Source organism: Arachis hypogaea, chromosome 11, assembly GCF_003086295.3.
Source record: "Arachis hypogaea cultivar Tifrunner chromosome 11, arahy.Tifrunner.gnm2.J5K5, whole genome shotgun sequence".
In the NCBI taxonomy this organism is placed as follows: Eukaryota; Viridiplantae; Streptophyta; class Magnoliopsida; order Fabales; family Fabaceae; genus Arachis; species Arachis hypogaea.
The window spans coordinates 64,478,815-64,504,061 of NC_092046.1; the positions used below are offsets into that span (position 1 = coordinate 64,478,815).

Here is a 25,247-nt window from a genome sequence, read left to right on the forward strand (position 1 = left end):
ATTTATGGTTCATGATTTAGGGTTTAGAGTTTAGGGTTACAGAGAAAGGCAATGTTCATCTTGTTGTTGTTACTATTATTATTATTATTATTATTATTATTATTATTATTATTATTATTATTATTCTACCATATACAGGTAGAGACACGAGCAGGAAGACAAAGACAGACATAGAAACAGAAGGAGACATAGACCTAGAAAATACATATCGAACATGTGATGATCATAAATACTTTTGTTAATATTTTTTTTGTTGTCCTTATAGTTGATAAATATATTATAATTATCAATACTCCTATTATTATTATTATTATTATTATTATTATTATTGTTATTATTATTATTGTTACCATGTTACTACTATTATTGTTGTTTTCCTTTTATATCTTTTTCATGAACCATTAATAGTTTATTCTGCATGCTTCCTACTTAGGCCCTTTAGTATAAAAAGTTGCTCATCTAAGCAAAACAAAAAAACACACCTACCAAAGAATATTACCCGCCCTAAGCCCAAGACTTATGGTCGGGTCAGGTTTTCATTGTACCGCCTTGGCCCATGAGCAAACAAAAAAAAGGTTTAGTGAGATATCATTCACACACACTAAATGGCATTAGTTGTGGACTCCATTCTCCATCATCATATTACCAAGTTCACTTTGTCGTTTTGGCTCCAACTACCAAGACGTCTGTTAGAAGAATTCCTGATTCAATTTCGTTACTCCAGCCATGAAGACTAACGAGGTAATCCCCATTGCTTCCCTTGGCCGAATACTAATTAATCGTTGTTTGGATTTCGTGTCCATGTCCGTCTCATAAAAAATAGAAACAAATATATCCAACGACTACCTTCCTCAGTACATATCACTTGTTTTGTACATCATAAAAACACAATTTTCTGTTGCATCTTTGTTCTTGTTCCTTCGAATTTTTTTCCATGGATAGAAAAAATTCTAATTGGTCTGATTGTTCCTATTCCAGTGTTCATCTTGTCATAAACCCAAAAACTACACTGTTTGTAGAATATTTACTGGACATCCACTATCTTGCGTTTACTACCTTCTCTACATGTTTGTTCTAACTAATTGGTTTACGGTATTTTACCATTTCATAAAAACCTAATTGCACTGACTGTTTGCTTTCCTTTGTTCTTTTTGTTCTAAACTTGAAAGTTGCACTGACTGTAAATTGACTCAGTTAAGATCCACTATTCTACATTTCATACTTTTTTTGCATGTTTCTACCCTTTGCTTCCATTTTTTTCTCCTATCTGATGAAACCCTAACTGAACTAATGTTTAGGGTTTCTTGGTTCTTGTTACTCTGAACCCAAAAATTGTACTGTTTGAAATAAGATACCGGAGCTCAACTATTATATTTTTTTTACTATTTCAGTTGACCAATAGTTCCACCCTGAACCTTATTTTCTGTTCTGTATTAGGCACACATGTCCTCCTCCAGGGGCAAGGGTAAGCGACCGACAACGAGTGATCAAAACCTGGTGGTCCCTGATGGAAGGGATGTCCATATTCAGTGCTTTTGGAAAGAACGACAAAATGTCAGCATCGCATTGACGCGAGGTTGGCCACAGTTCTATCGAAGGTATCAAATCAATCTGGACTCCATGCTGTATTTCCAACACATAGGCAACTCTAATTTCCAAGTGCGTATCTTCGACTTTTGTGGCCGCGAAAACACCTACTATCCCCGCCATACCAACAACCACGGTATCAAAAGCAAGGCACTTACCAGCATGTCAGATGTATCAATAATCCTTCTTTCGACAAAGCTAAAGCCATAGCTGAAAAATTCTCCACCTAATGCCCCTTCTTCGTGATGGATCTTACTGGCCCCATCTTGTCTTCCCACTTGTTGGTAAGCCAAACTAATTGCAATCTATTCTTTTAATACTATTCTCCCAACATTGTTTACTTGCACTAATTAGTTTTCTTGTATGTGGCTTCATCAATAGTATCTATCTCTTAATGATCTTTTGCTATATTACAATTAGTCGAATGTTCCTCATCTAAATCATTTCACTGGTCAGAGGCACCCAGTTTTCCTTGCACACGGCTACATTGATGTTGAAGCAACCTACACTGGATTTAATGGCACATGAAACGTTAGCTTTGGAGTAATTTCTGGAGGTTGAAAAAACTTTGCAATTTTGTGCAACTTCAAACCTGGAGGTGTTAGGGCCTTCAAGGTCATCTTAGTTAAATCGGTCACAATCCTTCAGGTCCGATGCCACTAGGAATTTGCAAGCTGATGAATATCTATCCTTTTGTTATTAATTACACATGCATTATGTAGTTTATGTTGGTATTTAACTTTTTAAGAATTCTATTATTTAACCTACTTATTCCTGCCAAAACAATACATTTTGTTTTTTGCTACACTGTTACTATTATTTCACCTATGCAGGTGCTTTATTTACTAACAATTTTTATGGCTGCTACTACAGCCTAAATCGCGTTACAACTTTCATACTCATATTCACGTCCATCTTCAACCTTTTTCTTTGATTACACTAATTAACACTTCTTTAGTTCAATAATATTTTTCATTATTAATCTTCTGTAATGTCATGTCTTTATTCAATAAATTATTAACTTTGGTATAAATTCAAATTTAAAAAAAACTACAAATATTTTACATATACCAAGCCCCAAATTAAAATAATTCTTGAAATCACTTGAGGTTTATTATTAAATTTTTTTGGTTTCCTTCAAACTTTTCTAAAAATAATTCATATGTCAATGTAGAAGATGAACTTGTGCAGAAAAAATTGGGTAACGTCATTAAAATATGGAGTAGTGCTTGGGTGGGTTGTGGATAGTAATTCAAGCTGGTTTTTGGAGATATGAATTTGTATTAGAGTAATTTTTGGGTGGACTGTGAGCACAGGCCATGTGGCTAACTCTAAAAAAAAAAAAACATTAATCACGCATCAATACTTCCTTCCAACAAAAAAAAAAGTTCTGAAATCATGATCCAACCGATCATCTCATGTACCGGTTTGTAATTACGTTTAATGTTGGGTCAAATCTAACAATACTAACATCTTATATTCTACAGCAATCTATGCCATACATTAAAAATTTTTTTGCATAGTGCTTTAAAGACCACATTATATTTTTTCTACCAAAAACATCCCCTTAAATTATTTATAAATAGTTTTGTATTTTTCATAGTTAAAAATAGCTATTTACTCTTAAAAATAATTATAACAAGAATCAAATTATTTAAATACATTAATATACACAACAATTAAATAAATCTGTAGTCACAAAAAAAATTAAATAAATCTGTTTAAAAAATTGCATGTTATAATTAAATTAATAAAAGAAGAAATAACAATATTATCCGTTATTATTTAATCTGTCGGAGAATTTTCTTTTTTTGAAAAAATATTTATGATTTTGGTTGCCGCTGACACAGTGACGCATCTCTATTTGTCTCTGTCTTTAAACCTTTCATTTCAATTGATTATTCACCTTATCCTCAATCGTTGAGGAGTTGAGGTTCTTCTTCTTCTTCTAGCTCCTCTCCATGGCAACCATGCCTCTCTTCAAGTCCTTTACATTGGCATCACAATCATGGCTACTCTCTCCCCCGTCACTCTTTTACACCAAACCCAAACACTGCCCTTTTCACTCACTTCGTCATTCTTCTAGACCACTCAGATTTCAAGTTGCATCCTTCAATTCTTCTTCGTTCCTTTCACTTTCACGCTCTCTATGCCTCACCACGAGGACCATTCATCATTCTCCTATGCTCACCTTTGTCGCACAAGCATCAGATTGGCCTCAGCAACAAGAAGTTGATGGTGAAGAAGAAGAAGCAACGTGGGAGAACGAAGGCGAACCCAAATGGGTAAACCAAGATGATGAAACTGAGGCTGTGATTGATGGTAGTGAGGGAGAAGGGGAAGGTGGGTTTGATGAAACTTCTGAGGATGCAAAACTCTTTGTTGGTAACTTGCCTTTTGATGTTGATAGCCAGAGACTTGCCATGCTCTTCGAGCAGGCCGGAACGGTGGAGATAGCCGAGGTGAGACTCCTTTTGATGAATTCCCTTTTCTGATTTTTGTTTGATGGTGTTATTTTTGTGTTTATGCTTGTGTTTTTTGTTTTAATTTCATAGTTTCAACTTTCAAATTGTGACTGCTGTTTGGTTCTGAATTGTGGATCTTGCATTGTGATGTTAGGTAATTTACAATAGGGCAACCGATCGGAGTCGCGGGTTTGGATTTGTAACAATGAGTACAGTTGAGGAAGCTGACAGAGCTGTGGAGAAGTTCAGTGGCTATGTAAGTTATTATTTACATGTGTACGTGTTTTGAGGAGGATTGCTAGTACCATAGAATTACAGAAAGTATTGTTGCAGATAGTAGAGTTGTAAGTAGAGTAAACTACTATTTCTATCCATGAAAGTTCATAACATTGATAAATCTACGTATGAATAAAATTGTTGGAGTACTTTTGTCACATAGAAATCATCTTTTGTGGGTCCAAAACTAGTTTCGTTCATTCATGTAAATTTGTAAGCGTTGTAAAGTTTTATGGTTAGAAATGGGAGTTTACTCATTGTAAGTAAGAAGCACTGTCAATTATTGAGTACTAATTCATGGATTGGTTTTGAAAATTTTAGATACTAGGGTCAAGGACAATAGTAAAGAGTTTCACATAATTTTTTTATCTTGATGTTTAGTAAAGCTTATAAGATAATTGTTGCAAAGCATGCATCTATGTTGTATATTATAATGAGAAAAGTCTCAAAATTTACTTGGTGCATGCATGGTTATCAAACTCTGATGAGTTTACTAGTTTAGGCCCCCAAATCAAATTTACAAGTTGAGCTTTACAATTTGAAGTTTACATAAGCTATTTGAGTTTACGTGAACTCTTGGGGGCATATGCCCCCGCATAGATCTCAGCAAATTCCTCACAGGTTGCTTCTAGGTGTGCATCAATAACTGCAGAACATGGGAGATCAAGTGTAGCATGAAATCTCGTTTGATCTGTTTTGTTTTTTTCTCCAATGTAGTATATATTAGGTAACCAACTTCGATTTTATACCTGCCAACCTTTTCTTAGTAGTATGTTATTAGCTCCTTTTGAACCTCCAACACTCCTTTTACTCAAAGCATTTTGCCAATTTCTGAAGAATATTGGACAATTGTACAATTTACTGTATCAATGAGATGGGGGAAGTATTCTCACTTATTTTGATTATCTTCAAAGTAGTTAACCCTAGTCTTGCTAATCTTGCTAATCTTGCTTGTTGGTGTACATGCTTTATCTTTCATTTTGGTTGTTCTCTAATGATGCTCTAGTCTGTACTTTCTTGGAATTTATGATCACCATGAATTGGGAGGAATTTCAGAATAAAACTAGTTGACAGATTTTGCCGTACTCCTTACATTTACTGAACAAAATAAAACTGAAACTTTACAATTAAAGTAATGATTATGTGTGTGTAAGGCAGCATTTGTGCCTGTAGAAAGGTCTTTTGAAATTTCTCATTTTTCTGAGTTCAAATGTGTGTCTTACATGTGAAATGCCCAAATGCCCTTTAGTCCTTTACTGGAAGCATGACATGTCTTATTAATGTCTTCTTCCCTAATGCTGCTTGTTGCGGCTCGTTGAGACATGAGATCCTTCTTCTATGTCAGGAGTTAGATGGAAGAACGTTGACTGTTAATAAGGCTGCTCCAAGAGGATCGCAGCCGGAGCGGTCACCGCGCACCTTTGATTCCTCGTTAAGAGTATATGTTGGTAACTTGCCTTGGGATGTTGATAATATTCGACTAGAGCAAATTTTCAGTGAACATGGTAAGGTTGAGCAAGCTCGGATAGTGTATGACAGAGAGACTGGTAGATCACGTGGTTTTGGCTTTGTCACAATGTCCAGTGAGACTGATATGAATGATGCCATTGCTGCTCTTGATGGCCAGGTATCACAAAAAATTACATTCTTACTTTAACAATGTCATCGTGCCTTCATAATTAAACGGAACTTTTATGTTTTGGTCTGCAACTACAATTCCTATTTGCTAATGCAGTGTGCTTTGCAGTTGCAATTATGCATCACGGCAGTAATTGCATCTGTGATCACAACATCAATTTAAAACCGTTACACACTAATGTTCCTCTATATTGGTAGCACAACTTCTAAAGTTTCCTCCTTTGTTTTTTCAACAAATTACCCTCACTTTCTGTGATTATAGGTGAAGATTTTGGAACTTCCATTTATTCATAAAAGGGTTAAATTACTCTGTTACCTTTTATAGTTTCTCCAAATTTGTAATTAGGTCACTACATTTTAAAAGATTTTAATTAGTTCTCTATATTAGTTTTAAATTTGTAATTAGATGCTTTTTAATAGTAAATGTTAGAATGTTTTCATTCATCTCACACCAATAGCGAATATACCTCAACCTATTCTATTAAATTAAACATTTTTGAAACGACAAATATGTGATTATAAATTTAAAACTGGTGTAGAGACCAAATTAAAAAACTTTTAAAGTGTAGGGACTCGATTACAAATTTAGAAAATGAAATTATAAGAACTAACAGAGTAATTTAATCTTCCCTTGTCATTTAAATAATAATGAAGGTGATATCTTTGTATTTTGTTAGTAAATGATAATACTGAAGACCGTTGGAGATATAACGCTAACCTTTCTGAAATAAAGGTTTAACAAATAAAACTAAGCATTGTGAGGACTACTTGTTGCTTATGGTTGGTTCTGATATTGCAGAGCTTGGATGGGCGGTCACTCAGAGTGAGTGTTGCTGAGGATAGGCCCAGACGCAGCTTCTGAGTCATTATCCGAGTAATTATCCTGTGTGTGTATGTGCTGCTTGTTTATGGCTGAGGACATGTCAATCTTGTTTTTATTTTTCTTCTTTGGCGGCTGGTTTAAGGTTAGATTTAGTGATTTACAAAGTGTCAATCTTGTTTTTTAATGTCATTGTTAATTAAACGTCCAGAATCCAGATAATGATGATGATCAAGATGATTATAATTCCATCTCTGGAGATTTTGTAGAAACTCTTTGTTGTCTTTTATTTTTCATCATAATCAATGGTGAATGTAATCAATGAGTTGCGAATGAGTTCTTACGTTATCAGCATATCGTTCTGACATTACTCTTGCACAAAATCTTACAAGTGCTTAATTTCAAGAGGATGTCAACGATTTAAGTACCGGGATTTAGTGTTAAGCTGATCCTTTATCAACTTATCCATTCGTATCTGTTACAGATAAATCCATGAGTTTGGTTCTCGTTGCATTTGGTAGTTTTAGCATTTAGCATAAATGCTGCGAATTTTTTGTGAATAGTTGAATTACAAGTTGGTTGTAGCTTGACACACCTTGTCAGCAACAAGTAGTTAGATAGAAATAATTTGGAAAGTTGAAAGCTTTATCAAGCAAGCAAAAGCTTTGAACTTTGTAGATCCAATTAAGAGGTAGCACCACGAACCATGGAAGCGAGCTATAGATTGTCAGTTTGCTTACATTATTACATGAACTAACATTTCACAAATAATAACAGCTACAAAACCGGTATAAATAATTAACTATAACTTATTTCGAATAGTATATTTAACTACTAATGAACCGAAAGGAAACCATTAACAATTGACTAATGATGTAAAATAAAATTTGGAAAATCTATATCAACAGATTGAATATATAACATACGTTTTGGACACTTGAGACTATTTACATATAGAAAATACAATTTTGTTAATTTCATATATATATAGAGAGATAGATGGATAGATCAGAAAATAGATATTCATGAATTTATGACACCTCATCATCAGCATGAACTCATTCTTTTTTCAAGACAACAAACTCTAGCTATATAAATTCTGGACAATATACGGTACAGCCAACCACTTATCTCCACAATTAATTTGTTCCATCTATTTCACTCCATTAACCTTGCAGTTGAGCTTCTTTACTGGTTAGAGGCACATAACGAACAGAAGTCTCCGTCCGGATACTGATGGAACCATCAGAGTTCTTATCCACAACCTGCAAATCCTGAAATAGGACGCCAACAGGAATCACCATTCTACCTCCTGGCTTCAACTGGTCAATAAGTGGTTGTGGAATCTCCTTGGCCGCTGCCCCAACGTGAATGGCATCGTAAGGAGCAAACTCTGGCCAACCTTGCCTCCCATCTGTCAACGAAACGATTCCTCAAACATTCAAAATTACGGATGCAATTGAAGCAAAACTAATGTAAATTTATCACCATGGACAACGAAAATGCTCAACACACAGATACATCAAATAACAAGAAATAATTGCTTGCGCTCATCTGTACATTCTACTTTAGTTAGCTCAACCGCTTGAAACATACACATCTACTGACTCCAGGACTAGTTAAAATAAAACTATTCAACCGATGACCTAAAATTGCGTCTTCACCCACCAAATCATAAAAAGTAAATGCAGGCTATATCTTCAAATGCATAAAATGAAACTGTACTTTTGCTGTCCGAAAATTGAACAAGTTTAGAAAGCATACCACCAGAATGCACAGAAAGGGAACCATCTTTCAGTAGTGACGCAGCAGCACTCTTCTGAATATTCTCGGTTGAGGAGGAAACCAATTCAGGAATATGCTCCACACCAACAGCACGGCCTTGTGGTCCAACCATCATTGCAAAGCATGCCGTCAAGTACCCAGTTCCTATAAAGAGGCCCAAAGTATGGAAATATGAGCATAAATGTAGATAGAGTACACAGCAAAGAAGCAGTGAATTCAATATCAAAATAAACATTTAATTCTGCATAGAACATCTTGACGGATACAATATCTATACCCACCTAGAATTGGGACTAATGAAATCCATTTGAGATACCTTTTCCTTGTCAGTAAAGAAAGTCAATGATTTTACATCTTACAATTATGGTAACTAAATAAACTGTTTTCTGCTCAACCTTACAATTATGGTAGCTATCAATGACAATTATCATAAATCCATTAGTAATCAATCTCATCAAACTGGGACTGTAACTTCAACTTTTCATCCCATGCAGTCCATGACTTATCAAAAAAGTCCAGGAATGGCAATAGCAATGGAATAAAAATATAAAAGAAATTTAGGACCCGGTCTAATAAGCACTTTCTATTGCTGTTGAATACTTAAAACATTATGTTTAAATAATAATTATAGTTCATGGACTATACCAGAGCCAACATCCAGCGCATGCATCCCGGGTTGTAAATTCTCCTCAAGCAATTGAAGGCAGGTGGCATGCATGTGCGGCGCAGATATAGTGGCATTATAGCCTATTGGGATTGGGCTGTCAACATAAGGTGGGGTTCCATTGGGTACGAACAAACCTCTATCAATAGTTTCCATTACTTCAGCTACCTTTCTTGATTGGATTATTCCATAACGCTGCAAATTCTCCACCATCCCTTTGTTTTGATTTACGGCATTCCCAGACCAATATTGCTGTACTTTGTGCAATATCAAGTTTAGTTTGGACTTTGGATTCATCCTTGTGTATTTATCTATTTATTTTATCGAACATACAAAGTGAATAAGAAACATAAGCAAGTAACATTGCTGTTGTGTTCTTCCTTTTGTCTTAACTCACCATTTCCTTGAGAAAAGGGAAAAGAGAATCAAGGGCTTAATTCATGGTCTAAAAAAGGGGAAAACATACAAAGTAATAAAGTATTCATCAAAACTCAAAAGCAACCGCCACATAAACGTTATAAATCCAGACTGAAGAGTTGGTGTAGTGGTTAAGCCTCTATGGGAAGTTCTCGGAAATGAATAATGTTGATTACTTACTACTTGAGGAAAATGGTCAAACTCAAACCCGTTGAAGATCACCCAAAAATATTCCGTTTATAAAACATATTCAAAATAAATCAAGTTCACTCACTATGAATAACTGAGTGAAAGATTTTCTGCCCTATTTCAAGTAGGGGTGCACATGGGCCGGGTGAAGCCGGGTTTGATGTGACCCAGACCCGATCCGAAATATACATCGGGTTTATTTATTAGACTCGAACCCAACCCTAGACCCGATGAAACCAATACACTTTCGGGCCACAATTATACCGGGTGAAAACCGGGCCGTTAACATTACATTACGTTGATACCTTTTTGTAAGCTAGCATGTAAAAATATCTAAATTTTCAAGACTCCAACTATTATTTAACATGGTAAAATTCACTTAAAAAAATATAACAAGAACCAACCCTTCTTTAAAATTAAAGCATAACCACAATTAATACTAAAGCAAAATCACAATCAATACTAATATTGTCTAATAATACCAAATATTTAAATCAATACAAATAACACAATATTATGCATTAGTCTAAAGTCTTATGCATTCTAAACATAAAACATTAACTTATAGTTTTATAATGACTAATAAAACAAAATATTAAAGTTTACAATACTTAAATTCCATATAAGAATAGTTATGATCCATCACTAATAACACAAAATATTAATTGTGTATGATGACCTGGCCACCGGGCCGACTTCAGGTGACCCGAGCTATGGCCCGGACCCGACCCGAAATAATGACCGGGTCTATTTTTGAGACCCTTACCCGGCCCTAAACCCGATGAAATCACACCAAATTAGCCCCTAAAGTGTTCGGGACCGGGCCGGGCCTTCGGGCCGGGCCGGGTCTGTGCACCCCTAATTTCAAGGGAAATCAAATTAACAGTAAAGCACCATAACATACCTCAGAAAATAGGGAAAAGCAAAGCAGTGAAATGATGTTTTTTTCTTTTTAGGTGTCTCTCTGGCAAGGAAACTAAAAACAGAAAAGAAAAAAGAACCCCCCCCCCCTCCCCAAAAAAACAAAAAGGAAAAAGGGAATAACAAAGCTAAGCTAAATCAAAATACAAAACATGCATAAGCTCAGTTCGAGGATCCAGGAGTGGAATGATGATTGAAATCAAATTAGTAACGAGTTTTCTATTTAGACGTTTAGTTAAAGAGTAAATATTGAAAGCAATGTTAAGGATTCCGTGACAACTCCAAAAAATAAAATAAAATTAAAGAACGATTACGATCAACAGAAACATTGAGAAAGACAGGGGGATAGATTAAGAGGTTACATTACCTCCATCCTATGGGAGAGAGTGTTTCCCGTCGCGAAATTAGGGTTTCTACTTACAACACACAACAGAGAGAAAGAGAGTGATCGAGCTGAGTAGCTAGCTAGCCGACTGACACACGGGAATATCGCAATCGCAGCTTCCTACAGGGATCAAATCAGAATAACTGTCTTTAGCGTTTAGCGTTTAGCGTTTCGGCCTTCTTTTGAGAGGATGAGAAATAGGTCTTGGATTTTTTATGAAGAGTGTTATCGAGAATTTGAAAATATATTTAAGTGATCTAGTTGATATGGATGCATATATGAGAGAGTTTTTAAATTTAGACTCACTATGAATATGTTCAGATTTTGAAGAGTTCAAAAATAGAAATTTAAATACATTTTTAAATTCTCAAAAGCTTAAATATTTACAAACCAAAAAATCAGGAATTGATTTGTCTTTTTCTCTTAAATTTTTGTATTATACAAGATATCAAATATAAATGATTGAATTATATTTTAATATTTTATTTGATTTAAAATAAAAATAAAAATTTAAATAAATAAAATTATTAAAATATCCTTAATTATTTTAAAAAGAATAAAAAATTTTACCAGTTTTTTTTTTTAATTTCTATCTTTTCCTTTTTTTTTATAAATTATCGTATTATACTTTTTTTTGTTGTCATTATCTAGCTCTTCTGCCTCCATTATCTTTGCTGAAGTTCTGCTTTTTCTCGCTAGTGACTATGCAACACGGTAATGTCTTTTAGTTATTTCGTTTTATTTTTTGTACTCGTTGATGGTCTGTCGTGCCGTTTTTGTTCTATGTTCTCGCCACGTCGCCGTGTCGCCCTTGTGCCCAATTATTCTTCTCTTTTCTATTTTAATTTTGAAGTCCTCTTTTGAATTTAATTTTGTTTATGAAAATTTGACAGCACAATACACACTCGTCAGAGACTGCAGATACTCTTTTGAAAGTAATTCTGACTCAACTGTAAAAATAGGAGTAATACCCCAACGTGAAGGATCTAGTTTTTGAAAAAATGTATATATGCTTTGATGGATGCAAGAAAGACTACAAGATTAAATGTTGTCCACTGATAGAATTAGCTGGAGCCTTTTTAAGGACTCAATTTGAAGGATAAATTCTTCCGCAGTTGAACAAGATGCCAACAACCCCATATATGTCATTGCCTGCGCCATTATAGACGTAGAGAACAAAGAGAATTGGTGATGGTTTTTGGAGCTTCTATTAGATGATCTAGGTGACTATAAGCAAAATGGCTGGTGCTTTGTGTCGAACATGCAAAAGGTAAAATTTAATGTTTAGCTCAATTTTATCTACTTTTTTATTACTATTTGTGACGGCTGATATGAGAATATAATGTCTAAGTTTTTGTCTAAATTTTTTTGTTCTTATAATCATTTGCTTCAAATAATTTGGACAAATTCTAATTCGATTGTAAACTGTTTTAGACATACCATGTGTCTATGCAGGTGCTATAATTGCTAAATTGAATGAGAATATTAAAGATTACTGTCACACTTGGTTGACCATAGTTTCTTATAGAGAAACATATATTCATTCTCTGAATTTTATTTATGGACAAATATTGTGGGAGAAGTCTCAATATAATAGGTCTCAAGCTCCAAAAATTTGGAGGAAGCTGAGTCCTTTGAAAGAGAAAAGACAAAAGGATGTAGATGAAGAGCCTTTAGAAAGTAAGATGAGTAAGACTGGAGCAACCAAATTGAATAGAAAGTACAAGGAGTTTACTTATAGTTATTGTGAGATAAAAGGTCACACCAAGAGAAACTACTCCTACAAAAAGGCTGATGATATTGCAGCCGCTCTTGCTACTGCAGTAGTTGTAATTTCTAAAAAAAAGGGCTTTTAATGCAAATCAAACCACAGAGAATGAGTTTGCACGAGAGACGATGACCCTACTCCAACTACTGATGTTACTACTTCTGAGGTTCTAACAAATATTGCTACTTATTCAAAGATTGTGCTATTCTAGCTACTTTTTTCACAACTAGAAGATGAAAAACAAGTAATCCACCCAAGTTGCTTTTACATTTGTGGAATTAAAGTTTATTTTAATTATTTATTTACTTTAATTATGTCTCAACCTGATTTGGACTTGTATTTCACTCATTAAATTATAGATAATTCCGAAAAGAAAGCCCAATAAACTGCAATATAAAAGAAAAGTATTTCCAATTTCAAATTCAGCAAGTTATGACCTAATACAAAGAGTAAATTCTAGAATATTTTTAGGAATAACTAATTTCATGAAGTTTGTCTTTACAATGAGTCTAGGATTTAAACTTCCTAAAAAGAAGTGATTTATGTCTAGAAGTGATGGATTATTCTAATTAGGATAGTTGTGTATTTTAATTATCTTGTATCATTGGAATATAGTTATGTTGTTTGTTACTTGTCTTTTCATGTTTTTTTTGGATTATATTTTGTTGCTACTCTATTATGTTTATTTTGGCCAATTTATAACAAACAATACCTTTGAATATTGGTTATGCATATCTTTTTTTGGATCTAAATGTAGATACTTGAATTAAAGTTTACGAATAGTACTAATAGCCTGATAGGTTTGATATTTAGTTTTACTTCTTGACAGTTGCATTAATATATATGTACGAGAGTAGCTAAAGCATGCTTCTTTTTAATATTTGCTTTTACAATGTTTTGGTTTATAGTACTCATATACACTATTAATTACACACTTCTAACCACATTTAGTCACATTTACACTAAACACAATACTCACAAACACACAAACAAATAGCCAAAGTTAAAATATTAATTTATAGTTTCAAACACCTCATTTCAGTTTTTATTGTATTAATTTTCATACTAAATTTATTTTTCAATTATCATCATTATTTTTCTTCTTCGTCATCTGACCACATTAAAAAAGGCCACACCACATCCTCCTAGAACTTTGTCAATCCCTCAACAATCAAGAAAAAGAAAATTTTTTTAAAATACTGATAAATAAAAGTACCAGTAGTAACACATTGAAGAAGAAGATATTAAACTTATATTATAATTTGGACATCTACAAAAGAGTTTCTTAACATTAACATCCGTCCTAGACCACCAAAACACTTGATGTATTTCGTAGTCACACCAATCAAAAATCTTTTCCAATCTTCGACATTTACAGTTCCTCACAGAAGTGCCATAGAAACGTGATCTTGTAAAGCTCCCTGAAACTTGGCTTCCTGAACTCATCATATTTCTAACAAAATTTCAAATGCTTTGGGAAAATAGGACTACAACTTAGAGTTTTAACATCTTTGGATGGATTAAATTGAGTAACATTAATTTTTGCTACATCATTTAACCATTACACTTTTATCATGGTAAATTGAGTCCCACGTAGATACACACTTTGGTAAGTCAACGTGCCACATCATATCCTCGTTAATAGAATTTTCATTAATGGTGTTACCAGAGATAACTCCAAGAACAAACATGAGTCACAATTCAATATTTCAGAGTCTTAATTCGATAAATTGAAATTTGGAGTCGAAATTGAGGCCAAATATAAATTTTAAGGGGCAAAATAAGTTTTAACTCTTCCCAAATTTTCCTTCACACACTCACTCCTATGCTCCTAACATGTGAGCCCATTCCTTAGATCCAATTTGTTCACAGTACTAAAAAATATAAGAAAAAAAAAATAAAGATCTTTTATCCATATCTTAAGTTAGGCTAGAATTAGACAAAAAAAAAATTATAATGTTTATAATTTGATATTTAATTTTTTAACTTATTTTTATAATAAATTTTAAATATTTAAAAATAATTTATTTATTTATTTTTAAATTAAATATTAATTTTTAATTTTTTTAATAAATTAAACACTACTTTTTAACCACCATAGCCATCATCAATTATTAAACAGCGAAAGAAGATACATCTAAATGTACCAGAAAAAAAAATATGATTTGGGAGACCAAAATACTCTTTAAAAAATAATAATTCTGTTAAATACATCATTAGGAACATTGCACTCCTTTTTTTTTTTTTTTAATTCGCATGTTAATTCAACTGTGTTAACATTTAATAAGGATAATACGGGGCGTATGTGCCACACCATGCATAGCACCACCTAAGAGGAAAATGTAACTTGCAGACTTCGTGTAATTTCTGCGTCATTTGATTAACAGAGCAGTCAGAGTTTAATTTATAGACAGATGTTCAATAAAGTTTAACTTCTAAATGTATTAATTTATTTTTAAATCTTTAAAGAACACTTATTCCCTGTATCCATTTTAAATACATTTGAGCTTAGTTGATCACTTATTTGGACAAATTTAGGTTACTTTTTAGAGAGTCTAATCCTTGACACCTAAGGCTTGACTCACAAGCTAACTTTATCGAGATATATTGATTTAAGCTGTTTCAATTATTTTAAGGACCCAACTTATTTTCGATATAATTTATGCATCGCATTCATATATAGATGTATAGTATTACATTTTAATATTTATCAAGTCAACTCATGAGCTACTAAGTCATTATTGTCAAAGATGAGCACAAGAAAATCGTCCCATCTCCATTGCTAACTATACATTCGTTAATCAAGCAGCAGAAGTTTAGCCCCCCCTGTGAAAAAAGTTGAAAATTCTCAACCCACGTTTTTTCACTCTTACATGTGGGGAATTAGATGGTATCAAATACATCTTCCATCAACAAAGCATAATTGGTTTTCTAATAGATAATGATAGGGGGCACCAGAAGTTACAAACAAGTATCTTAAAATGCTTTAGAAATCTAGAAGTAACTGAGGCAGAATAAACTCCAAATGAGAAGGTTCTATTTGAGTACTTCCCTCTGCCTCCGCAACTGCAGCAGCCCGCTGAACAGCCTCTGCATAAAAAAATGGCTTTTGTCAACATGATACACACTATATACAGTCATAACAAGCATGATTGTTTCTCTTTAAGTACGGACCTGTGACGAAAACCCGAACGAGTTCACAAGAAAGCTTTAGTGCATTGCCATTGACTGTATCAGAAAACACGGACGCATGTGTATCTTTCAAAATGTCCAGTTTGCCATAGTAATGTAACTATAGCATGACATGATAACAGAACTTCTACCAACTAAGAATGATATATATTGCAAATGGGTATCAGTACCAGAAGTTGGCCGACTCTTCTTGGAAGTTCCAGCTCCTGCCTGTAGCAATAAAAGACGCGCAGATTATTGACACATTTCCAATAGTAAATAGCTAACATGTTATAGATTGAAGAAGTTACTTTGAAAATGAAGTTATAGGTGAATAGTTCTACATAATCCTACTATCACAAATGTGATAGAACCTAAGTAATATAGAGGGAAAAAACAAAAGGACATGGAAACACTTGAAGCAAATATGGTCTATTCCTAAGTATATTAAGAAAGAAGCATTACATAGATCTCTCCTGAATTTAGGCGATATAACACATGAACACAAAACTAATTTTTTTTGTCATGCCTAAACTTACCACCCCATACATGTTTATATGGGAATTCAGTGTCACATTTTATAAAATATAGTATAGTATACTCGTACAAAAGATAAGGTATTGTGTGTAATATTACCTAATCTAACTATGGACTTTCTGAAACCTTATATTTTGTGTTTACTAAACGGATCTCTGATCTATAAGGAAAACTAACACAAACTTCATTGCAAACCATAGAAATGTCAAAGCCCATAGTTTCACATTATCATGGAAAACATAGAGAAAAAGATTAGCTTAACATTTTCAATTTAGTTTCGAAGAGAATACACAAGATCAAACACGAAATTTGTGCCAGTAACAATTAAACTGTTAATTTTGTTTAGTCTAACCACAAACACAAGTCAACAAAAGGAGAACTCAGAAATTGACAATAAAGTAAGAAACTGGAGATAATAGAGTTGCTAACCTCAGAATCCAACGCTTCGTTGGCTTCGATTCTTTCACGCTCTGCAAAACGGAAACCATGAATATTGAAGTTAATAATTCCGATAAACCAAAGAATGAAATGAAAGAAGAAGAGAGAGACCAAGGGTTCGCGCGGTCCAAACGCGCTTCAGAATGGCATGAATCAAAGGCTGCAACAAAAAAATGCAAGTAGAAACTAGAAAGTTAGGTCTTTGAAGTACAATTGAAATTTCGCCCCCCCCCCCCCCCCTCCCAAAAATTGAAAGCGAAGAGAAACAGATATTAAACGGGAAACGAAGGATTTTCGAGTTTTTACACACTCAAAGGCTGCTTCCCCCATCGCAATGTGATTACAGTAATCAGATTCACTCGCATTGTTGCAGAGTTTGGAGGGATAATATAATTAAAAATAAAATACCGAATTTACCGATATATATCAAATACATTAGTTTTAAAAATATATTAAAAAGTGGCCCCTATAGCTCAGTGGTAGAGCGTCAGTCTTGTAAACTGAAGGTCTGTAGTTCGATCCTGCATGGGGGCAGTTTTTCAAATTTTAGTTTTAAAATTAAAATAATTTAAAAATTAAGAATAAAAAAAATTTATTTTTTATGTTGTTAGTATATGTAATAAAGATATTTAATTTTTAGTTAAGAATAAAAAATATTTAAAAATAAATATAAAATTTATTAAAATTAAAATAATTTAAAAAATATTTAAAAATAAATATAAAATTTATTTTTTAGTTTTAAAATTAAAATAATTTAAAAAATATTTAAAAATAAATATAAAATTTATTTTTTAGTTTTAAAATTAAAATAATTTAAAAATTAAGAATAAAAAATATTTAAAAACAAATATAAAATAAAAAATATTTAAAAATAAAATTAAAATAATTTAAAAATTAAGAATAAAAAATATTTAAAAACAAATATAAAAATTAATTATGTTGTTAGTATATGTAACAAAGATATTTAATTTTTAGTTTTAAAATTAAAATAATTTAAAAATTAAGAATAAAAAACAAATATAAATTTAATTTTTAGTTTTAAAATTAAAATAATTTAAAAATTAAGAATAAAAAATATTTAAAAATAAATATAAAAATAAAAAATATTTAAAAATAAAATTAAAATAAAAAATATTTAAAAATAAAATTAAAATAATTTAAAAATTAAGAATAAAAAATATTTAAAAACAAATATAAAAATTAATTATGTTGTTAGTATATGTAATAAAGATATTTAATTTTTAGTTTTAAAATTAAAATAATTTAAAAATTAAGAATAAAAAATATTTAAAAACAAATATAAAAATTAATTATGTTGTTAGTATATGTAACAAAGATAAATATTTACAGATCCCTAAAAAATGTTATCGACAAAACAGTCTCTGAATAATGTGAAAATACGACAAAAAGAAATAATATATATTATATTTTTTTGTAAGTAATAAAAAAAGTTTCACATTTAACGAACAACTTATCCATTAGATCTAAATTTATATTTGAATAAATATTTAGAAAGTGCTAAAAAAAATTGGAGTAAAATTTGATCTTAAAATTTTTCTTTTTACTTTTTAAAAAAATATGGTCATTCACAATATTTTTTTTTTAATTTACTTGACAAAAAATTACCAAATTTTAAGAATAAAAAGATCTTATTTTTCTAATAATGATGCAAAAAATTTGTATCAAAATTTGATTTCTAATTTTTTTAGAATATATATTTAATATCTAATTCTTTTTGTCGCGTTTTTAAATTTTTCAAGAACTTATTTGTCGTTAGTATCGGTTGGGATTCGTTTTGATAGTAATATAAATTTTTGGGTAGCATTTTGGTAGCTTATTCATATTTATAAATATTATTTACAAATAACTATTTATAAATAATATATAAATTTATTTATTTATTCTTTTAACAATATTTAATTTAAAACAAAGATAAAAATTTATATTCAAAACATTCTTTATCTTCATACATAATTTTAATAAACAAAAAATATTTTATTTTTTTAATTTTATATATTCAATTTATTAAATTATCTTTAATTTTAAATGATATAAGTTACTTTTTTAAGAAAATTAAAATAAAAAAGATAAAGGACTCCCGAAAAAGGATAATATTAAGCTTCATATTCTTATGTACGAGAATATTGTAGTTCATTATATTATATATTTCTTTATACCATAGAATAAAAAGTAGAATTCTATATATTTTTTTGTTATTTATTTTACTTTATTTTGATTGTCTAAATTAACTTATATATTGTTAATTTATTTTTTATTATTTATGTAATATTTTTTCTCTTTTGATAGTTGTCCATTAATAAATGTTAATAATTTTGTTTATTGTATTTTAATACATTTATTTCAATTACACTCAATAAATTGTTTAAAGACAAACCTATTTTTTTAAACCACTTCTTGATTATATGATTAGAATGGTTTAATCGGGAGATAATGATCTTAAAATTTTCAAAGTAAGGAAAAAATACAAAAAAAAAAAAAACTTAAAAACTTAATAAAATAAAATAGTTTAAAAAATAGGAGGTATATGAGAAAATAATAAATTAAAATTTACATTGCCCATGAGATAGAAGAAAAAACAGAAGGAAGTAATCATGAAGATTACAACAATAAAAAATATATAACACAAAGTTTAAATATTTATTGAGTTGTCAAGTTATTTAAAAAAAACAATTTAATAATAAGTAAAAAATAATATTATTCAATATAAAATAGATTAAAAATTCAAAAAAGAATTAACAAAATATAAAAGAGACTTTTTCATTCTAGTGTTGGTAGGTGCAAATTTTTTGGCGTTCTTTATATGTCGATTATTTATTAAATAATCAGTAACATATGCTAAATGAATAATATTAAATTAATTATTTTTTACAATATAATATATTTATTTTAATTTAATTATAAATAAATTTACATATACTTAAATGTCAAATTTAGTACTTTACATAATTAATGATTTAAAAAATTAATATATTAATGTTTTATCTGTAACAATCCTCAATTTTAAAAAATATAAATATAAATAAGTTATAATTTATTTTATAAATTAAAATTTTTTATTTTTAAAAATTATTTTATTAAAAATAATTAAATTAATTTATAACTATTTGAATTGAATTAAATTCATATTCTTATATATTTTTGTTATTATAAAATATTTTACATAATTAAAACTATAATTTTAATAATTTATAAATAATAAAAATTATATATATTTTTTACTTTAAATAATTGATATTTTTAATTAAAAAAAAAAGAAAGTGGCCGAAGGTCATTATTATACATATATACCATTATATATATTCATTATATATATACGTATTAAAGAAGGAAAGAAAGCAAGCCGAATGTTTGCACATATTTGTTCGTGAGTGTGTTTTCTATGATTGTGTGTACTTGTGATTGGATTCTGTATTTTATAATTGATGAATTGGCTCGTACTTTGTTGACTGTTGTTGCTGACCAAGTATGTATAAAATGAATATAGTTATACACCCTGAACGATTAGGTTCTTGCTAGTAAAGAATTTTTATAAAAATATAATCGCGTTGCAAGTATAGTTTCTTAACCAACAGAGAATCCTTTTGTACAAAAGTTTGGTTGTCACAAGTAACGAAACCCAATAAAATTTATAACCGAAGTATTCAAACATCGGGTCGTCTTCTCAAGGAATTGCAGGGAAGTATGATTTATTATTGGTTATGGAAAAAGGTATATTTTTGGGTTTTTGAAATAATGAACAAGTAATTTAAATGGCAAGAAAAATAAATTAATAATTATAAAGAAAACTCTTGGCAAGGTATGAGAACTGGAAATCTTATCCTAGTTATCCTTATCAGGTGTGATGAGAATTGTTGTTGCTCCCACTTAGTTAACCCTTACTAAATAAAGGTAAGTCAAGTGGATTAATTAACTTGACTCCTCGGTCCTAGTCAACTCCTATGGAAAGACTAGCTTTAGAGGGATCCAAATCAATCCGCAATCCTAATTTCCAATCAACTACTGAGTTTGATAACTCAAACGTTACCAATTACTTAACCAAAATCAAAAGGGAAAATAAACCTAACTTAAATTGAAAGCATCATAAATAGAATAAAACAATCATTAATCTGAAATACCTCGAGTTATATTAAATAGAATATTCAAATATTAACATGAAAATGTTCAAAAGCTAAATTGGCAACATAAGTAATTAACAAATAAAAGTATTAGAGTATCTAAAAGTAGAAGAAAAACATAAAGTAAAGGAACATTGAACTTGGAACTTGAGAAGAAGTAATCCTAAAACTAAGAAAAATCCTAATCCTAAAACCTAAGAGAGAGGAGAGAGCCTCTCTCTCTCTCTAAAACTACATCTAAAACCTAAAATTGTCAATAATGAATGTTGTATATGTTGTCTATGTTGTTTTTTATGAATGAATAGATTCTCCTACTTTATAGTCTCTAATCTGTGTTTTCTGGGCCAAAAACTGCGTCGGAAACAGCCTAGAAATCGCTGATTGCGAAATCTGCCACGCTGGTTTTTCGTCACTACGATATGTCTGCGTGAATCACGCGTTCGCGTCACTTATCGTCAGAGCAACTATGGCATATTATATATCATTTCGAAGCCCCGGATGTTAGCTTTCCAACGCAACTAGAACCGCATCATTTGGACCTCTGTAGCTCAAGTTATGACCGTTTTAGTGAGAAGAGGTCAGGCTAGACAACTTTAGCAGTTCCTTCAGTTTTTTGTATTCCTTCCACTTTTGCATGCTTCCTTTCCATCTTCTAAGCCATTCCTGCCCTGTAATCTCTGAAAACACTTAACACACATATCAAGGCATCGAATGGTAATAAGAAAGAATTTAAACATAGCAAATTTAAGGCCAAAGAAGTATGTTTTCAATCATAGCACAAAATCAGGAAGGAAAACGTAAAATCATGCAAATCATATGAATAAGTGAGTAAAGAGTTGATATAAACCACTCAATTGAGCACAAGATAAATCATAAAATAGTGGTTTATCACACCCCAACCCTACTAAGAACTCCCAGTTCTTACCCCCTATCTTCACCCCTTTCAGCTACAGGTGCGAAGGCTTATTGCGAAGTAGCGAGAGCACAGAGGAATATGTTTACGAGTTGAGTTGTTAGAATTTGTTTTTCCCCCACCTCGTTAGTTAGAGTTTTATTTAGAGGGGTAGGTTCTGTAATTGCTTTTATATGTATCACTAAAATGTATTATGAATATTAAGTATGTGAAAATGTGTTGTTTGTTCTTGTTAGAAAGTTATAAGTTTTAGTAACAACCATCGACAGATTTAAGCGTAAAAGCTCAATATTACATAGATAATAAAATGTATTAGGTTAATAACGCCTTACTTTTAGTGCGATCATAAGGTACTAAAAGTTAAGGTGTTACATCATCAAACCATTAGTAGCTACAAACTTTTTTTTCTTTTATATTCTAATCAAATAACTAGATCATATGTTAAACAAGTGATATTATAGAATATAAAATTAATAAATTTTTTAAAAATAATATTCATGTAATTAAATTTTAAATACAATACTCTATAAAATCAATAATTTAAATATTAAAAAAATAATATTATCCCATACAAAGCAATTAAAAAAATAGACTAAATTTAAAAGTAAAAATTCATATACTCAAATTTTAAATAAAATATTTTATATAATCAATATTTAAAAATTAAAAAATAATATTATTTCATGCAAAATAATTTAAAAATAAAAATAAATTAACAAAATATTTATGAAGCTTCTTTGGTCTATTATTGATAAGTACGGACATATCAAAAAATAAAAAAATAATAATTTTTTTAAATTAAATTGATAAGAGAGAAAGATAGTGCACCATCTCCATATGTGAAAAAAATATAAAATATTAATTAGGTAAGTAAATTAAAGAGAAAGAAAAATAAAAGTAAAAAGTTATGGGTGAAATTAATAATTGTGCTATAACTAAATGAAATTTGTAACTGCAATGAATGGAGGCGAGAGAAAGATAGAGGCGATACAATTAGGATGTTGAAGGACGGAGAAGCGCGACAACAATAAAAATATAAAAAAAATGCATCTAGTGGTGAGAGGAGAGATAGCAAGAATAGAAGAAATTATAAAAAAAAGGAAAAACAATAAACTTTTTATCATGACAAAAAAAAACTAAGAAATAACAAGAATAGAATAATTAGAGTGAGAACAAATACAAACTAAGATTAATATAAAACTAAATAAAACATAATTTGAATAAATACATGAGAACATAATAAGATTGAGCAAAAACTATTTTTTATCGCGCATTAAATACTTTCTTACATCCTAATTATTCTTTCCTCCTTTCATACATGGCTTGAAAAACCAATCTTTGGAGTAAAGAATTGAAGAAGAGGTTATGCGTGATTTTAAATTATGTTGGTAAGGTCAAAATAAAAAAGAGAAAATTGGATACCAAACTCTATATATTGAAGTAGGGCCTTCTCATTGGCGAAAGTATCTGGCTTATCGCTCCGGCGACCCGAAGGACAAGGAAGAATTCCTCGAGGGGTCGAGGATGATGTAGTCGACTTTTTGCCTTTTCGGCACATCCTGAAAAAGATAAAAAGAATAGCATTTAGGCCCAGTTTGGATAAACAACTTAATTAAGTTACTTTTGAAGAAATAGCTTAAACAATAAATGTTTATATTAAAAGTAGCTTATAAATAAGTTATTTTGTGTTTGATTTTTTTAGTTCTAAAAGTACTTATTTTAAGAGAAAAGTAATAAAAAAACTTTTTATTATGAGAGAAGTCATTTTTTTAACTTCTCTTTAAGCACCAAAATAGTTTTTTAGAAAGTTGCAATTTTGCTTTGAAAATTGTACTAGACATTAATACTATACCTTTTCATAAGTTAAAAGTTAAAAAAAGTCACTTATGAACCTATCCAAACGGGCCCTTAAGATCACAAGATAAGTGGTATAAAAAGACAAACGAGGAAGCAAATACAATATCAACAAATAACAGACACTTAATTGAGGAAAAGTTCATAAAGGTGTGGTTTAGTAAAAGACAATGTGTGTATTCTAAATGTGCGCGTGATTAGAATACACACATTGTCCGGTTAAAACGGCGATCACATAATCAGAAATTAAAGCCCAAGCTTCTCAATTAAGTGACTTAAGTTGCAAATCGCATGATAAACAAAGATTGAAGCATAAGCAAGCTTAAGCAAACACAACAAAAAGGGAATTGAATTCTTTAAGAAAATTGATATTGAAGTTGTGCAAATGAATGTGCAAGGTTATATAAGGTAGCACAACAAACAATAACCACTTTAATCAAGGAAGAGACCATTTATTCATCCCAAATAATAAAATAATTACATGAGTAAAGTACTTGATTTGAAGCAAGTTAATTTTGGTTAAAACTGTGTCAAGCTGATTCAACAATTTCAAAACATCAAGAACAAGAACTTTGTTATGTGATTGTAATGATTTGAAAATCATGATAAACAAAGAAGTCAATTCAATTCATTAAGTTCAATACACTTATTAAAAATTCATCCATTATGCAACAAAGTATGAATGTTCAACCATTTGGGTGTTTGCAAGTCAAACCATTGAATAAATGCATTGCCAAATTCAATTTCAAACATCAACATCACCTCAAAATTACACAATTCACTAAAAATTTGCCAAATAAGAATAAAGTTTAAGACTTATGGTGGCCACGACATATGAATCAAACATAAATTTCACTCAGGCAATATGACAAACACTTGGCGTGTAGTGTGCATAATCAACAAATTTGAACCAAATTCATGTAACATAGAACCCAACAATCAACAAACAACACTCGCAAATCAAGTAACAAACAATCAACCAGTCTAAACCTAATATACTTACTAAAATAAAATACTAAGATGCAACTTAAACTAAGCAAAAGAAACAAAACGAACAAGAATAAAAACCTGAATAATTAAGAGATGAAGAATGGGGGGAGATATTGCAGTGGCACTTGGATACTGTGACTGCTAGAGTCACGGCGGGCTGGGCTTTGCCAGAAAAGAGCCATGCAAATCCAGTTGCTGAGGCTGGAATCAGAGCTCGAAGGTGAATGAAGGTGGAGGAAGAAAGAGAAGAAGAAAGAAAAGGAGGGAGAAAGCAACAGTGGTTGCCGGCGATA

General features: G+C 30.8%; 3 protein-coding genes, 2 long non-coding RNA genes and 1 other non-coding gene across 8 annotated transcripts; 4 read left to right on the forward strand and 2 right to left on the reverse strand.

Moving 5' to 3' along the window:
* Positions 1-596: 596 nt before the first annotated feature.
* On the forward strand, positions 597-2,466 carry LOC112722176 (uncharacterized). The gene is made up of 3 exons (XR_003162487.2): positions 597-741; positions 1,438-1,871; positions 2,044-2,466. It is a non-coding gene; the product is annotated as an uncharacterized lncRNA (long non-coding RNA).
* Positions 2,467-3,382: 916 nt separating this feature from the next.
* LOC112722177 (28 kDa ribonucleoprotein, chloroplastic) lies at positions 3,383-7,058 on the forward strand. Its single transcript, XM_025773143.2, has 4 exons — positions 3,383-4,049; positions 4,207-4,308; positions 5,674-5,955; positions 6,766-7,058. The coding sequence occupies exons 1-4, from the start codon at positions 3,549-3,551 to the stop codon at positions 6,826-6,828; spliced, it is 948 nt and encodes a 315-aa protein (XP_025628928.1). The 5' UTR covers positions 3,383-3,548; the 3' UTR covers positions 6,829-7,058.
* A 604-nt stretch (positions 7,059-7,662) lies between these two features.
* On the reverse strand, positions 7,663-11,500 carry LOC112722178 (protein-L-isoaspartate O-methyltransferase 1). Of its 3 annotated transcripts, none has more exons than XM_025773146.3 (4): positions 11,130-11,500; positions 9,217-9,487; positions 8,551-8,715; positions 7,663-8,200 (listed from the first exon to the last, which is right to left on the reverse strand). In XM_025773146.3, the coding sequence occupies exons 1-4, from the start codon at positions 11,133-11,135 to the stop codon at positions 7,953-7,955; spliced, it is 690 nt and encodes a 229-aa protein (XP_025628931.1). In that variant the 5' UTR covers positions 11,136-11,500; the 3' UTR covers positions 7,663-7,952. The 3 variants fall into 3 exon arrangements, with proteins under 3 accessions (XP_025628931.1, XP_025628930.1, XP_025628929.1); XM_025773145.3 differs by having other exon boundaries at positions 9,217-9,546; positions 11,130-11,395; XM_025773144.3 differs by having other exon boundaries at positions 9,217-9,638; positions 11,130-11,368.
* A 286-nt stretch (positions 11,501-11,786) lies between these two features.
* LOC140176361 (uncharacterized) lies at positions 11,787-12,648 on the forward strand. Its single transcript, XR_011867587.1, has 2 exons — positions 11,787-11,861; positions 12,041-12,648. It is a non-coding gene; the product is annotated as an uncharacterized lncRNA (long non-coding RNA).
* Positions 12,649-15,621: 2,973 nt separating this feature from the next.
* Positions 15,622-17,454, reverse strand: LOC112722179 (protein MHF2 homolog). Its single transcript, XM_025773147.3, has 6 exons — positions 17,368-17,454; positions 17,173-17,221; positions 17,053-17,093; positions 16,278-16,317; positions 16,090-16,143; positions 15,622-16,005 (listed from the first exon to the last, which is right to left on the reverse strand). Exons 1-6 carry the CDS (start codon positions 17,389-17,391, stop codon positions 15,902-15,904), a joined length of 312 nt encoding a protein of 103 aa, XP_025628932.1. The 5' UTR covers positions 17,392-17,454; the 3' UTR covers positions 15,622-15,901.
* Positions 17,455-17,523: 69 nt separating this feature from the next.
* Positions 17,524-17,595, forward strand: TRNAT-UGU (transfer RNA threonine (anticodon UGU)). The gene has a single exon. It is a non-coding gene; the product is annotated as a tRNA-Thr (tRNA).
* Positions 17,596-25,247: the final 7,652 nt, after the last annotated feature.

Coding starts and splice junctions, on each gene's coding strand:
- LOC112722177 (XM_025773143.2), top strand. CDS start 3,549: ATGGCAACCATGCCTCTCTTCAAGTCCTTTACATTGGCATCACAATCA. Junction 4,309..5,673: donor TGGAGAAGTTCAGTGGCTAT/GTAAGTTATTAT, acceptor CTTCTATGTCAG/GAGTTAGATGGAAGAACGTT. Junction 5,956..6,765: donor TTGCTGCTCTTGATGGCCAG/GTATCACAAAAA, acceptor CTGATATTGCAG/AGCTTGGATGGGCGGTCACT.
- LOC112722178 (XM_025773145.3), bottom strand. CDS start 9,532: ATGAATCCAAAGTCCAAACTAAACTTGATATTGCACAAAGTACAGCAA. Junction 8,716..9,216: donor TGCGCTGGATGTTGGCTCTG/GTATAGTCCATG, acceptor GCCTCTTTATAG/GAACTGGGTACTTGACGGCA. Junction 8,201..8,550: donor CCTTTCTGTGCATTCTGGTG/GTATGCTTTCTA, acceptor TTTCGTTGACAG/ATGGGAGGCAAGGTTGGCCA.
- LOC112722179 (XM_025773147.3), bottom strand. CDS start 17,391: ATGGGGGAAGCAGCCTTTGAGTGT. Junction 17,222..17,367: donor GGGAAGCAGCCTTTGAGTGT/GTAAAAACTCGA, acceptor TTTTTGTTGCAG/CCTTTGATTCATGCCATTCT. Junction 16,006..16,089: donor CGTTCGGGTTTTCGTCACAG/GTCCGTACTTAA, acceptor TTTTTTATGCAG/AGGCTGTTCAGCGGGCTGCT.